This window comes from Sprattus sprattus (genome assembly GCF_963457725.1).
Source record: "Sprattus sprattus genome assembly, chromosome: 10".
NCBI lineage: Eukaryota > Metazoa > Chordata > Actinopteri > Clupeiformes > Clupeidae > Sprattus > Sprattus sprattus.
Genome location: NC_137908.1, coordinates 27,635,261 through 27,650,311, shown reverse-complemented (window position 1 = coordinate 27,650,311; position 15,051 = coordinate 27,635,261). Strand labels below are relative to the sequence as shown.

The following is a 15,051-nucleotide window of genomic DNA, read 5'->3' as shown; positions in this document are numbered from 1 at the left end:
CACCACGGAAGAAAGACAATTTCATTGTGTTTCCATTTAACATTACTCTAGACAGATCCTGTCATGTCGTGTCGTGTCGCTGGGAAAGCAAAGTAGACATTCCGCTTTCCCATGTTCACTTGCCATGCCAGCAACATGCCATCGCATTTCCATACTGCTGGAAGACACGGCACATGCAGTGCAGTGTTTCAGTGTAAGCAGCAACTGCGTAACTTTATTTTGTACCAATACAGCAGCCCAAAGCTCCTGATGCATATGTAGAGAAACTGCTTATGTCCAAGAAGGCAAGCGGACAAGTAGAGTTCGTATCTAAAGGCAAAGGTGGCGCCATGCGCCAGGATACTACCATGCTTGAATACTAAGTGTAATAGACAGCATTCTGAGCAACAGACAGCATCTGAGACTTCAGGAGAGGAAGGCTGTTGATATCAGATGTGAACTCTTTGAAATTGGTGCCTTCCCCTGCCTTATCAACAGTATCTCTCCCTCTCTTTCTTGTCAGGACCCCTTGCTTTCCTCTCGAACATGCTGCTCTGCCTTTCTCCTCAAGATGTGTCTCTGCCATTGCACTGCTCCGTCACTCTAAGTGGACCTGACATCAGTGGTGTTGTGATCACTTTGGGCACATAGGCCAATTCTCACTGGCAGGTCACGCAGTAAACTTCTCGTTTTTTTCCCTGTGGAGTCAGCAGCAACAGCAGTGAAGTGGAGCAGTCTTGCCAGCTGCCCAAACAAAAACAAAAACTTACAGTAAAAGCAAAGCAGGAATTCTTTAGCTGCAAAAATTATAATTTGTAACTAAACTTTGTTGTTATTTTAGTTTCACCGTCTGTGGAGATAATTTGTTGTTTGTGCTAATTTTTGTCGAGTTGACGTTACATCTGACGGTCTATCAAATGTTCTAACACGTCACTTGCATACTGTATGTATGGGAATGCTCAAACAACAATGAAAGCTAACTAAGAACAAAGTAAATGCGTAGATCCATGGTGCCTGTATTTTTATAGTCCTGTTGCTTTTACTCATTAATGTTTAAGGTAATGGGAATGATACAGGAACATGATAGCCCGTCCTTTGATTACAACCTCTGAAAATGTACTCGGTGTAGGCCTATTTATTTCGTCGGTGTAGGCTACTGTGTTATTTATTTTAACACATAATTACATCTATTGCCGTGTCGAAAAATAAACAAACAAGTTTGTCATGCAAATTCTTTTCTATCGACTGCGCGGTGAACAAGTTTGCGTCCGCTCTCGCGAAAATAAGAGCAAAGTCTCTTAAGTCGATTCCTGAGCTAATTGGGGAACGTGTTAATACCGAGTAGTGGGACGGGGTTACAGCAATAGGATCAATGTTTATTGTGTGGACGAGCCGGTAATTGGGCTTGAATAAACTCAAATTAGAGTTGGGACATTAACATAAGAGAGGAATTAGTGAGACTGTGGTTTAAACCCTTCCTCTGAGAAGTTGCAGGTGTGTAGACTAACGGGATTCGAGCGGCTCACCGTCAGCTCAATTGATATTGGTTATGTTGTTAAAATGAGCTAACCGAAATGGCTAAATGCCACATTTTAATTGAAAACCAATCGTTTTCGGTGACGACGAAAACATAAATCGTAAAACATAGTCTCCTCTGAAATAGTACAAAAAGTGAATTAAACCGAACACATGCACGAACATGACCAAGTTTAAACTATTCTTATTTTCTTGGTTTCAAATAATGAAAAATACATGCCAATGCATAATGCCTAAACAAAATGTTTAAAAGTAATCAAAACATCTTCACGCTATAAGAATTGAGGACAAATAATCATAAACAACGAGCCAAGTAATATATTTGAACTTGTAAAGTTCTTCTTGAAGTGTTTTTTTAATGTTGTACATCGCAGGTAAAACGGTCTGCAAACAAATGACTTCAAGCTGGTCCTTACAAAAAGAGGAGACTGACTGGTCATTGTAGCAAGCTCACAAAACGCTGGATTCCAACAAACTTTTTTCATACTGGTGCAAAAAAGGCTTCTTTTCATTTCTGGGTATACCTCTGGCAAGGCTAAATCTTTTCTTTCCTCCTTTAATCCGTCCTTTTCTCTGTGAAAACACAAAACCAGGTTCCACGCAGTGCTTTAGTGGCTACAAGTGAAAGAGCTGCTTTTTTGGAGGCTCAGCTCTGAAGCGCTCGGGAGAATTGCTCTCTCTCTCTCTGAATGGCTGAAGGAGGAAAAACGTTTAATAGGATCCAAGGGAGTTTCTGCAATCTGTGCCTTAAACAGGTGGAAATGGGACTTACTCAATTATACAAATAGTAAGTATATGTATAAACCAGCATGGAAAAAAGACATTTTCATCCACACGGATTAACGTGTAATGAAAACTGAGTTCATGTAAATTGAGGTGTACCTGAATCCCATATTGTTCGAACAAAAATTACACCTCCAAAGGGCACGTAAAAATAAAATAAAAATATGTCATCCAAACGAATGCAATACAACTACATATAGCAATACAATATGTCACAGTGGTAATCTGCCTTATGCATCTGACACCCCAAAATTATTCACCACTTTTTTCGATTAATACAATAATAATAATACAATATTTCATAAATAATGGCATTCCTTATCGCAAACAAACACTACATACTTGCACTACGCTTATTTTGTTCATATGCACATGTTGATCTGTTACAACATATGGAACCGTATGTGAGAGGCACAGGATATGGACGAAATAAATCATATTCTGTAATAACTGTCATAGAGTGTACACCCCCACCAACCCGTGGGCGCATATAAATGGGCGGTAGGGGAAGGGACTGGTGATGGCGTCGCCTTGTCCCCCTGATCCGAGGGAGTCCATGTGATGTCAGATAAATACTCAAGACAGTGATGATCTGAGGCTGATGAGGATGTCTGCTTGTAAAATGTGACAGTGGGGTCACGCAACTCTCTCTGAATACATCTGCTGTCGCTCTGAAAAAGGTAAACTACAACACTGACTGGGACGCACATTTGCCATTCCGTTTTTCCGAGGTGTTGAATGGGGATGAACTTAGAGGGGGATTTTTCTTTTTCTTTTCCTAACGAGCTCTGTAATGTCCTGTTAATTTTGTGTGTACTAGTTAATGAGCATTAATCTGCTACCCCTGGTCGCTATTGTTCGGGGATGGCCATTTGAATGCAAATGAATGACATTGTAAAAGCAAGGTGCTTATTAAACTGATGTGTGTCCTGGCTTTTCTGAAATTCAGGAGGCGAGGACTGGGCGGCTGGCTGCTCGATCGCTGCTCACACCAAGTTGGACTAAAATGGCAAGCTCGCTCCCTCTCGAAACGGTCATGGCCTGTCCGGGACTAGACAGCAGGACAGGAGCCACAGCCGCACCGAAGGCCCTGGCTTTCTCCATCGACAGGATCATGTCCAAGAGCTCAGAACCGAAGGGCTTGCTCGGCGACCGCCGAGGACTGGAAGTCTCCGAGGGCAAAAAGATGGTCAGCCTATGCTCTCCTATACCCTGCATGATTCCCATCCAGCCTTTCGGCTACGACCTGCATGCCAAGGCGCTGATGAACTACTCCGAATTGTGGAAAGCTAATTTAAGGGGCACACTGTGCACTTCTGCCGGGATGTGCAAAACCAACTGCGGGATGTGCGGCAAAACAGACTCGGGGTTCAAGCATTCCTTATTACCGGGAGCAAGAGTAATCAAACCCCAAGTAATTCACCAAGCCGTGGCGATGCCCACGAACGGTTCTTTGTACTATTTCAATTATTTGGACTCTGCGTATCACCAGTCAGACTTGCTAAGCGGACATTTGTTCTCTTCTGCCTTGGCTAACTCTCAGGCGCAAGCATCCCTCAGCGCACACCACAAACTTCTGCTGTTAGAGAACGCAAAACTGGCCAATGCAACGGCGGATAAATTTCCAACACCACAGTACCCCCATAAAGAGCACCTACCTGGACAACTTGACCAGATTGTGAAAGAGAACCACACCTTGACATCGGAGAAAAACGGAGTGAAAGCGCACAACAAATCCAATAATTGCGGGGCGGATGGGAAACCAAAAAACTTCACTTGCGAAGTATGCGGAAAGGTATGTGGCCAGTAGAGTTTCCTTACGCTCTGTAACAACATAAACAGTACATATAACACTGTACAAACTAAACAGTGTCAAAACATCCAATAATATTTCGTACTTGTTTTGGCTACGGTTTCTCTTATTTTCTCAGCGTTAGCAAAATTTCTAGAAACAAGATAATTAACGTATCTAAATGGTTAGGCTAAGCATAGCTGATAATCCGTGTGTGTGTGTGTGTGTGTTTTTACAGGTGTTTAATGCCCACTATAACCTCACGCGTCACATGCCAGTACACACAGGCGCAAGACCATTTGTGTGTAAAGTGTGTGGAAAAGGTTTCCGCCAGGCGAGCACATTATGCAGACACAAAATCATCCACACACAGGTGAGTGTTGGGAGCCATGTCTATTTCACCGAGATCATAGCCTATAATAACTGTTTGATATTTTCACACCGATTTGATTTCGAAATTAATGGATATTCCCCTTTTATCTTTTGAAGGAGAAACCTCACAAGTGCAACCAGTGCGGGAAAGCCTTCAACAGAAGCTCGACCCTAAATACTCACGTCCGAATCCACGCAGGCTACAAACCTTTTATCTGCGAATTCTGTGGCAAAGGGTTTCACCAAAAAGGTAAATATTTTGAATAATTCGATGTATTGCTACAAACGGTAAATATTTTCAAAAGGTGGAAATGGAGGGTAATTGACCGTAAAAAATATCGCAGAAGGAAAGGAAATAAAATAGCCGCTTTGTGCTTAAATCATAGGCATACTAAAGATAAATACTATTGACACTGAACCAAGACAGAAAATAAAATAATAAGACATAGAGAACTGCACTATATATTGTATACAAATAATAGGATACTCATACACTGCTAACCATCCGTTTATTAGTTGGCCTGTTGCTTTAAAGTCTTTAGTAATAGTCTAGCCTATATGGAAAATCAAAAAGATGAAGTAGAAAGTGCTTTTTGCCATGGACAAGTTGGATATATCAGTGTAAATGCGAGCTGTCATTTTACACTAACTAACCCTCCCCTTCAGATTTTTGTCAATTCCCTATGGGTCAAGGGACAGACCTTTCTCGGTTCTTTAATCCGACAGTTTTCGGCTGTTTTGCAGTTGATCTTTACAAAGTTTGACAACTTCTTGACTTCAACATGCAAAATGCTGATTAATGAAGGCTGGGGGATGAAAGTCTTTTGTCTGGCGCTACCTAATTGTGACCCGTTGACCTTGTAGAGAATGAAGAATTCTCGCATCATTTTGTTGCTTTAATGTACGTCATGTTTACATTGTTCCACAATTTTCGTTGATAGGAAACTACAAAAACCACAAACTGACGCACAGCGGAGAGAAGCAGTTCAAGTGTTCCATCTGTAACAAGGCCTTCCATCAAGTCTACAACCTCACTTTTCACATGCATACCCACAACGACAAGAAGCCCTTCACCTGCGGCACCTGTGGCAAAGGTTTCTGCCGGAACTTTGACTTAAAAAAGCACATAAGGAAATTGCACGATAACGTGACAAATGCGGGAAACGATTCTTCCAGAGGACTCAAAAGCTGAGACTCATTCGAGTTCACGGATGGACTGATGAACAGAGATATTTCTTTCAATTTGTTGTACATAGGCTACTCATCTTCTACCTTTACACGAAATAATATCTCACACTTCTGTACAATAGGAAAATCCTGGTCATTTTTATTGAATAACAGTTCGAGGACCCTTTGACTTAATTGTACATAACTCTATTAATAAAATGTTATTTAAAAGTGTTTACCTGAACGCATTTTTATGCATCAACGCTGGAAGATTGCTATAGCTCCCGGAATGTCAGACACTTTATATACACAGTGTGTGTGAAATTGATGTTTGGTCAGTTGTTGGCGTCTATGGCTATGAAATTGTTTAAAATAAAAGGCAATCGAATGCGTAAAAAAGTAAGCTGATAATGCACTTTTCAACAATAGCTGAATTATTGTAAAGAGAGGGGTGAAAGGATAGCATTTGTTCGTGTTTACACAAATGTTTCATTACAATACCGCTTCTTGGGGATTTAAATACAAATAATAACAATACTTCTAGTATTAAAACATAATAATTATTATTATAGTTATCATTGTTATTATCTAAGTGGGTATTGTAACACTCTGGAGAAATGAAAATTACATCAAGTGTCAGACCCTCAAGTCATTTGTTTGGCATTAATCCTTAGATTTTTTTTTTACAATTGGATATTTTTTTTTATTTTTTAAGTGTTTTATTTGGATTTTTCATGTGGCCTAGTGCATGATGCCGAAATTACGTTCAGGCGAATTCATATGAAATGGCTAACATCTCTGGCCAATCTCTGACTGGTAATATCGGTTTGGAATTGTATGCCCATAGTGACCATGTCGAAACTCCCTATCGTTTTGTAATTTACACGTTTGTCTTTGTTCTTCGTTAAACTGTTATACACTTAAAGCAACCTACATGTGACAGCATAGCTGAAACGGTTCAAAATGAAGAATTACTTTTCAATATGACAACACACTTGACATCGTTTTAAAGCCTGAAATTATCAGATAAAACATGGACTCTTCAAAGCCTATTAATCAGCTAACGGGCCTCAGGGGAACCCTCGGCGCATGTACCCATCCTCATCAGTGCCCTGTGTCATAATAAAGCCCTTGGACTAAATCAGCCACGTTTTTCCTCATCTGGTCCACTTTAGTGTGGAATAATGTATTCTCTGCACGCCTCCTAGAATAATATTATCCTTGCCCGCCAACGGAAATTCTGATCTGAGACCAGAAACGTGCTCTCAAATGCCAGCTTCCCAATTAAGACACATTTAGTAATTAAACACCGCCCGTTAGGACTGGGAAGAGGACTAATTCCACCCACTGGATGGTCTATTCACCTTCTCCGAGAAGAACTGAAAAATTGGGGTTTAGATTCCATTGTGTATGCTAGTTTTCGGTCTTTAATCGTTTCTGGTCTTAAAAGGACATGCAACACTTACAAACTGGAAAGCCTACTACACATATATTTTATAGGGTGTTTTCCCCCAGACATTATATCCATATCTGTGGTGTCCAAAAGCAGTCCAGTGTCAAATAAATATTTTTTTTTGTCAGTTATTTATCTGTGCTCTAACATCACGTTTATTAGTGGTCTAAATATTTGTAATCATTTTTTGTTAACCACTGGTACAAAGCCCTACTTACAAAACGTTCTCTGCTAAAATTCCACGTGTTCTTTGGGAAGCTGCCTAGGGTAAGATGAGAATTCTGACAACCTGTGCACTTTTACGAAATTTCTCAGACAAATGCAATTCATCGATGTTTAAACGGACAGAAACGAATTGGTGGTGGGTGGTAAGGATGTAGCAATCACATTCCAATACAAACATATCGGCTATGATATCACGGCGTCTGTTATGGCTAATTAAACAATAAGCACGCAATTAAAGTCATATCCCCCCCCCCCCCCCCCCCACCCACTGTCGAACGTGTCCACGTCCATTTCCCCATCTTATAACGCCAATTCCCACAGATGGGAAAATCAAGAACACTACACTTTATTTTATTGGAGTTTACTTACTGAAACAGAACCTCCTAAATGCCATTGGAGGCAAGTGAAGTAAAAATAAATTTAGCCTACTTACAAACACACCACACTACACTACACGCACACACCACGTAAAAGCCTTCTTGTTAAACGGCGAAGAAAGGAGTGTAGGGAAGTAAACAACCTAAAGGCAGACTCGTTGGCCTTTTCTCTGCACTTACCTCTTCAACATCTGAGCAACCAGCTTTGCTTCTAGAAACATGTTAATTGACAACGGAGCTCATTACTGCATGCACATGAAGAGAGAGATTACAGGGACAAGAGCGCATTAATGAACTGTCAACAACTAAGAACATGTACGAGACCAGGATCACCCAAAACTGGCATTTATAAACGACAAAGGCTCGGCTGAGACGGGATGAAAAGAAGACCCAGACTTTTGTTTGGTCAACTCAATTGATTGTAAATGGAAGATTAACAGGGCTAGCGTCATCATTTTTAAGGGGCGAGGGATAAAGGGCCCAATTAAGTCCACCAAACGTTAACTACATCGCTTTCCCCCCTTTTTAGCCCAAATGAAATTCTAATTAAACCGTCCTTCGCGATCATTTTGGAAAGCAATTTCTCTCCCTGCTGGAAGAGAGTGGCCTAGTTGTGCTACTCGTTAGAAGAAGCGTTAGTTCTTGGCACAAAGAGCTCGAAAGGCACATTGTAAAATGCCAAGGGGAAGTTAATGAGCATCAGCCGAGGTCTTTGGATCTATTCCTGGGGAATGGTGTTGAGAGGACAGGATCCAGCCAGCAGACTGCATGGTGTTCCAATACACGTCTTTATATACAAAATGTTCAAAAGGACAATCTTCAGTCTCTTTGACAACATGTAATGTGTAGGGAAAATATTTCACTGTAAAATAATATAAAAATAACTCTCAGTGTGATAGCACAATTTAGTACACACACACACACACAAAAGATAGCTGAATTATCTTTCATGGCCATTTTTTTTTTTTTTGTGGTAGTTGGTAATGTCTTAGGACTCTCCAGTGCATGTGTGTGTGTGACAGAACAATGCACACACATGTTCATATATGCGGCCCACAGTAGCCCATCTCAAGGGCATGGCCTGAGAAGGTGCTTTATGGCTTACAGCTCTCTGGGCACCCGTGCAGGAGCTGTACACAGGCTTGGCCCCACTAGATTCACATCAATGTCAGATGCTAGCATGACCTCCATTCAGAGCAAGGCTTTAGGGCCTGGGGCCAAGGAGCTGAAGGGGACCTTCTGTCCTCCTGCCTGCTCCGTTAGTCGTAGTATCTTAAAAGAGACGGGGCCTTGACCTCCAAACAATCTGATCCACATTTTATAGGCTTACAGTTTGCCCAGTTGACTGCCAACACATTCAAAACCCATTTAGAGAGAGAACAAATTAAATATATATATATATATATATATATATATATATATATATATATATATACACACTCAGTCTGGATCCCATTTATAGCAAATAAATACATTTGGAAATTGATGGACTAAAAACAGAGCAACGTTTTAGTTTTTTTAATGCAAGCTTTTATTCCTTCAAAGTGTTGGGGATTTTTTTCCCAATATAGGATTTACGTCCATATCTATTGTCCAGCGGGATTGCTAATTCTGGGATGTCCGGTACTAATCCTTTTGACCCAGGATGCCCCTCCAAGGGGACTTCCACTGCTACATTCAGTCCCTATCCAGGCGTCTTTATGAGACACATCCAAACCCTGGTCCGTTAAAGCAACACTACGAACAGAGGGAGAGGGATTGGACTAGTTTTTGTCTAAATCTAAAACTAATTAATTTATAGTAATCCATTACAATATCACAATAGGATACATTTGACAAAAAAAGTTGTCTCTGGTCTCTACACACCATCTCAATTAATTTGAGAGGGTGATATTACCAAAGAGCTTGGGAAAAGGGTAAGAGTAACCACAATATTGAAACACAAATCATTACACTGCAGAATTAAGTAGAATTTCTGAGGGACAAAAACACTACAGGAGCTCTTGAACTATCAGCATCGGTGCCAGAATAAAAGCAACAAGCGGTGAGAATTCCCTGACTAGCTCATGTGCAAAAAAAAGCTATTTCTATGGAAGAGCACTACAACAAGGAATGCGACAAAAGCTTTAGTTCTAAGAACTACTTGTAAGAAAACCTCTAAGTGGCGATGATTGCGTTGGCACATACAAAAAGTCTGATTTGCCAAAACATCTATTGGAACTTCAACTGCCTAAAACAGCTTTAAATATGACATTGTGTTCTTGTTCATGACTTGAATTAAGTTTATCCTAAAATCATTCCAAGGCACAATAAATAATTTTGAGACAGCGATAGGTTTTTTAAAGTTCTCAAAAAAAAGAGGGAAAAAAGCTTAAAAATACAAGGAATCATGTTTTTTCAAAAACATTCTTGAAGAAAAATATCTATGAGTGTCTTTAAAAAAACTACAACACCCGCCTAAAAACGGCCTTTTTCATGCACATTCATATTCAACTCTCTACTTTTCATTCCTTTCCATTTGTCAGAGAGATGATGACCATGTGTAGAGGGCTGCTTTACAGTAATCCCGTCGAACTTGAGAAGGCTGGGATTAAGCCCAGGTGACTGTGTGCCAGAGCATTTTCCACGGCTGGCACTGCTCGTAGGGGGCCAGAGGTCCATGAGTGTGTGCCACGCCAGGCAATGTGGTGTCTGTGGCTAATCCACCTCGGGGCCTTTGCCATTAGAATACATAATGCAGAGCTAGTCATTTGGAAAGGCTCCAGATCGTGCTCTTCAAACCCCTTTTAGATAACCCCCTGCCCCCCTTCTCCCTACCCTCCTCACCCCTACTCCCCACCCCCACCCAAACTGAACTCCAGCCCCAACACCCCGCCACCAGCCCTGGCAGACCCTCCCCCGCCCGTGTTGGGCGACTGGTGCCTGACCTGCAGGGCACGCACGGGTCCCAGCTGAGGAGCAAGGGCAGCTGCCAACCAGCGCCACTTCAACCCTGGCCATCCGGATGATCGCGTTTGTCAAGCCGCCACTCTGCGTCATCCCGCGCCAATTTGATCATCGCAATTAGGTTGGATCAGAGATGCCATCTCTGAGAGAGAGAGAGAGAGAGAGAGAGAGAGAGCTGGAGTGCCAGTTAAACAGCAGGTGGAGGTGGATGTTTCTTCCCACTACAGATGGCCCATATCATCACACCAGCTAACCTCAGTATTGATGCCATGACCCCCATGCACTTGTTAATCATCTTATTGGCACGGTACTGGTTTTGTTCTAGAAAACACACACACACACACACACACACATACATGTATATATAAATACACACACACACACACACACAAATGCACATATGTGGTATGAATAATATCTAAATAATATTTGTATAAACTTGAATAATTTGTATACATTTTTTAAACATACACTATATACAGTAGTTCACCATGTATTGCAGTATACCATAAAATGTTTCGTAAGAAATCCCAACCTAAATGTATCCTGTGCTGACTTTACAAAAGTTAGGAAAAAGTGCCACCAAACTCAAGCAGTGGCTTGGGAACGAGGACTAAGAAGGGTAGCAACAGGAGGGAACGAGGGGGAGAAAAGTGGCTCATTTTCCACACTTTCAATGGAGATTTATGAACATATGGTGACTGGCTGACCCGGGGCTACCCTTCACTGAAGAGACAATAAAATAGCAATTACTGTGAACAGCGAAAGTGCTCGTGGATGCTTTGTGCCGTAATGCAGCCATGACCTCATTGCTGCCAAGAGCCCAGGTATAAAGAGGGGACATTCCGGCATGCTTATTTCAGTAATAAAGACATGAACATTTAAGCCCCACTCCAAAGTTCCCTTTTATGTGAGAACACTATACTGAGAGCAAGATGAAAAAGGTTATTGTGCGACAAAAAAAGGGAAAACAGAGAAAAATACATAGAAATTTATGAATTGGTAATATTTAAAAGTAAAAAAATGTCACTTTAAACAAACATATAATATTTAATTTATTTACACAGTAAACAAGTTTTGTTTTTCTCTAGGCATGTCAATGAGAAATAAATATAAATGCAGCATCGTACCAATTTGAAAAGATTAACAACACTATTGAGTGCAGAGTATGAACAGACAATGAATAGGAATGTGTTAAAAACTGTTTCGCCTGATGTGATTTAACAGCTTGATGTGAATAAAAACGCCCCAAACTGAAACAACCCCTGAGGATATAAGTAAAGATGTGAACTTAATGACCTCATTCAACGTTGACTAGAACAGAGACGGAGAGCCCTCAACTCTTACCCTTCATACAGACTCCAGCCTCTGGACTTACAATCACAAACACATACACAAACACATACACATACACATACACATACACATACACATACACATACACATACACATACACATACACATACACATACACATACACTAACCCTTAAGCAATCACACCAACAGAATTTGGCAGCTGAATCATTTCTTGAGCAGTGTGAAGCATGTTCCAGGTTTCTGTGATTTTTTTATTTTATAAATGAGATCTTGGCTCCCCCTTGTGGTAATTTTGAACAGTGTCCCAGATGCTTTCCCCTAAGCCATTTGTCATGTAATAAAATAATAGAATCTAATTAAAAAAATCTTGATGGTGTAAAACTATTATTCTTTGCCATCTCCATCACACAACATCAGCTAGCAGTTTAAAAACACAGTTATGTTTTCATGATTAGAATAAGCTTTATCTGCTCAGAATCTACAAAGTGCGGGATTTACAGTAAGGTAGATGCGATCCATACACCCTGTCCAAAGCAAAAACAACAAAAAACAGAATGCCTGATACAGATGGAGGTCCACTCAGTAAATGTGGGGTAATTCATAACTGACTTCCTGTTTGTGAAGGGTAGATTTGGTAATGACTAGTCCACCCCAAAAAAATGAGTCATACAGCGGGGTGCTTCCTAGGACGCGGGGGAAGCCCTCTGTCCTGTGCGTCACGAGGAACACCTTTCTCCAGCCTCCGTCTCCCGGGCGAACGGGCCCTGCTGTGACGGGGAGCTGGACCTCTGCCCAGAAGAAAGGGTTCCCACTCCGGAAGTTTCTCTTCCACAGACGCCCAGTAACGAGTCTGGAACAAGTCGGCATGTTGCGTCACCACATTGCGTCACACAAATTAGCATGAGTTCATCACACGCTAGCAGCGGCCAGCTGTTATGATGGTTCCAGAATCTAGAGAAAGCTAGGTTAAAAAGCTATGATTGGTAGAAAGCCTCTGGGCGCCTGTGCAGCTTCATATGTAACACAAGTTCATATTCACTTCATATGATATTCAAATTTGTTCATATTACACACGCTAGGAACGAATAACTGTTAAGATTTTTCCCTAAGCTAGAGATAGCTACGATAGTTCATAGCCACATAGTTTTCACTCCATAGCATACCGTTAAATACAGTCCTAGAAGGATTTCACAACACCCCTTACTTTATCAATATGGAAAACTGAATGTGACTGAGTGTGAATGAAAATGTGTTATCTATCCAATGTTGTTTTTCGTATGTGATGTGAAAGAGGGAGAGAGAGAGTTGCATTCACACTTTATCTAGCAGTTAATGTGCACCTTACTAACTACCAGGCGGGGCGGGGGGGGGGGGGGAAACCTGTGTATAGGAAGCGCCTGAGAATTAACTGCAGGGCTGCAGAAATTGCGCAAAATCAATGTAAAAACCACAGGTAATAGTCACGAAATGACGGTACATCACGCTAGAGTTAGGTTACCTCAAGGGTGAGTACATCTGGATGTAATGGTTGTTTCATTCTCATCTTATCTTCCAACGTTTTCAGGTCCTGAGAGAGACAAACCATTCAATGGTAGAAAATGTTTTCAGAGTTTGAAAGGCAAATCCACATCACCTAGAGATCTAGTCTATTTAAACATAACAAACATACCTGGATCTTCATTCAAATTTTCAAAAGGGTCAGATTACATTAGATTTTAAACATTTTTGTGCAGAATACAGGTACAAAGCCTGTGAAATGCAGTATAATGTGTGCATTTCATAAGGTTTGTTAACTCTAAACACTATAGAGGCACCTGTTTTAGCAGCCTTAGCTGCCTAGTTTTATACAAACAAAGTCTTTAGTGTTGCCTGCATCTCCTGACTTCAACATCAATATTACAATTCACGTTTCAGCTGACATAAGATGTACCCCCAGCAGTTGAGCATTCCTTTCCTGAGCAGCCTTGGACAGCGTTGTCTGTTCTTTCTTCTTAGCTCTCTGATGTTGATGTCGAACCTCCATTTGTTCCAGTAATTGTGCTCTTTTCCCTAAACTAACAGAAGAAATTACAATGGGTAACACATGATTAGTCTGCTGTAAACAAACATGCATAGCAGTTTATTTCCACTTACCTTCTCGAAACGACCGCGCATCTAGTTACCTACCAAGTTGCAAGTTAGGCAGACACATGAACACAGTGTTGATAACAGTCACTATTTTGACAAGAGACGATTTTGTGTCCCGTCTCACGCTAGCATGAAAACAAATCCATCGATTTAAAATGTTTTAAGGCAACACTGTTTGGGGTCAATCTAATTTATTTTCACGCTAGTCAGTCTAGAAAGTTAGAAACTCTGTAAACAGCTACAACACAATATAAAGTTTAATTTGAAACCGTTAACCTTAAATCGCAATAATTAGCCCCAAGTCTAGCTGGTAATTTACGCTGGTTTACCTGCGTAGCTATAGTTTACCGACTTATGCATCAACGTTTTCTAGCTAAACGTCCAGCGCTAGCTCAGTGAAGAGATAACCCATAGTCCAGGAACGATACATCTTGTTCAGTTTACTTAGCTATACTAGCCATTAGCCAACCAACTACTTACATATCTTCATGTTTCCTGCTTAGCTCAAATTCTTCGTCCATGTTTTATGCTATGGACGCGGAGATTGTGTCATGAGTCAAAACAACATCTCCGCAACGATTCGTTTTTAACCGTTGACGTTACACATTAACCTAGCCTACTTTTGCTAGCAAGCTAGCCAGCAGTTTGAGCATACTCTTGTTTATGAACTTCGAAACCATCTGTGTTTGAGATCCTACAGTAATCTAATCCGCCTGCTTGACGGATTTTGCGCCATTTGACTGCAAGTTTTTATATCGGATTTGCACTAACCTATTACTCGATTAACAGAATTACATTTTCAAATGCACAGACACAAATTCTGCAGGTGCAACAATGTATTTATTTAGGTTGTTTTATTTTTTCAGCGTGGATTTTTATGATTGTTGTTTTATGATGAGTAATATAATAATAATATTCATTAATCAATTATGTATATAGCACCTTTGTGGCAGAAGCCCAAGAATGCATACAGAATA

At 40.8% G+C, this 15,051-nt stretch overlaps 2 protein-coding genes across 2 annotated transcripts; one reads left to right on the top strand and one right to left on the bottom strand.

Moving 5' to 3' along the window:
• Nucleotides 1–3,286: 3,286 nt before the first annotated feature.
• On the top strand, nt 3,287–5,654 carry fezf2 (FEZ family zinc finger 2; the record flags this gene model as incomplete). Its single annotated transcript, XM_080846839.1, has 4 exons — nt 3,287–4,093; nt 4,329–4,463; nt 4,580–4,712; nt 5,404–5,654. The coding sequence occupies exons 1-4, from the start codon at nt 3,305–3,307 to the stop codon at nt 5,652–5,654; spliced, it is 1,308 nt and encodes a 435-aa protein (XP_080702965.1). The 5' UTR covers nt 3,287–3,304.
• A 6,427-nt stretch (nt 5,655–12,081) lies between these two features.
• Nucleotides 12,082–14,677, bottom strand: cep15 (centrosomal protein 15). Its single transcript, XM_080846854.1, has 4 exons — nt 14,555–14,677; nt 13,878–14,001; nt 13,446–13,514; nt 12,082–12,797 (listed from the first exon to the last, which is right to left on the bottom strand). The coding sequence occupies exons 1-4, from the start codon at nt 14,593–14,595 to the stop codon at nt 12,612–12,614; spliced, it is 420 nt and encodes a 139-aa protein (XP_080702980.1). The 5' UTR covers nt 14,596–14,677; the 3' UTR covers nt 12,082–12,611.
• Between the last annotated feature and the right edge of the window lie 374 nt (nt 14,678–15,051).

Bases quoted from the DNA above. Each gene is read 5' to 3' on its own strand.
- cep15 (XM_080846854.1), bottom strand. From the start codon at position 14,595: ATGGACGAAGAATTTGAGCTAAGCAGGAAACATGAAGATAT. The intron at 13,515-13,877 runs GTACATCTTATG...TGTCTCTCTCAG, and splicing joins GGAATGCTCAACTGCTGGGG to GACCTGAAAACGTTGGAAGA. The intron at 12,798-13,445 runs GTAACCTAACTC...GACTTGTTCCAG, and splicing joins CAGATGTACTCACCCTTGAG to ACTCGTTACTGGGCGTCTGT.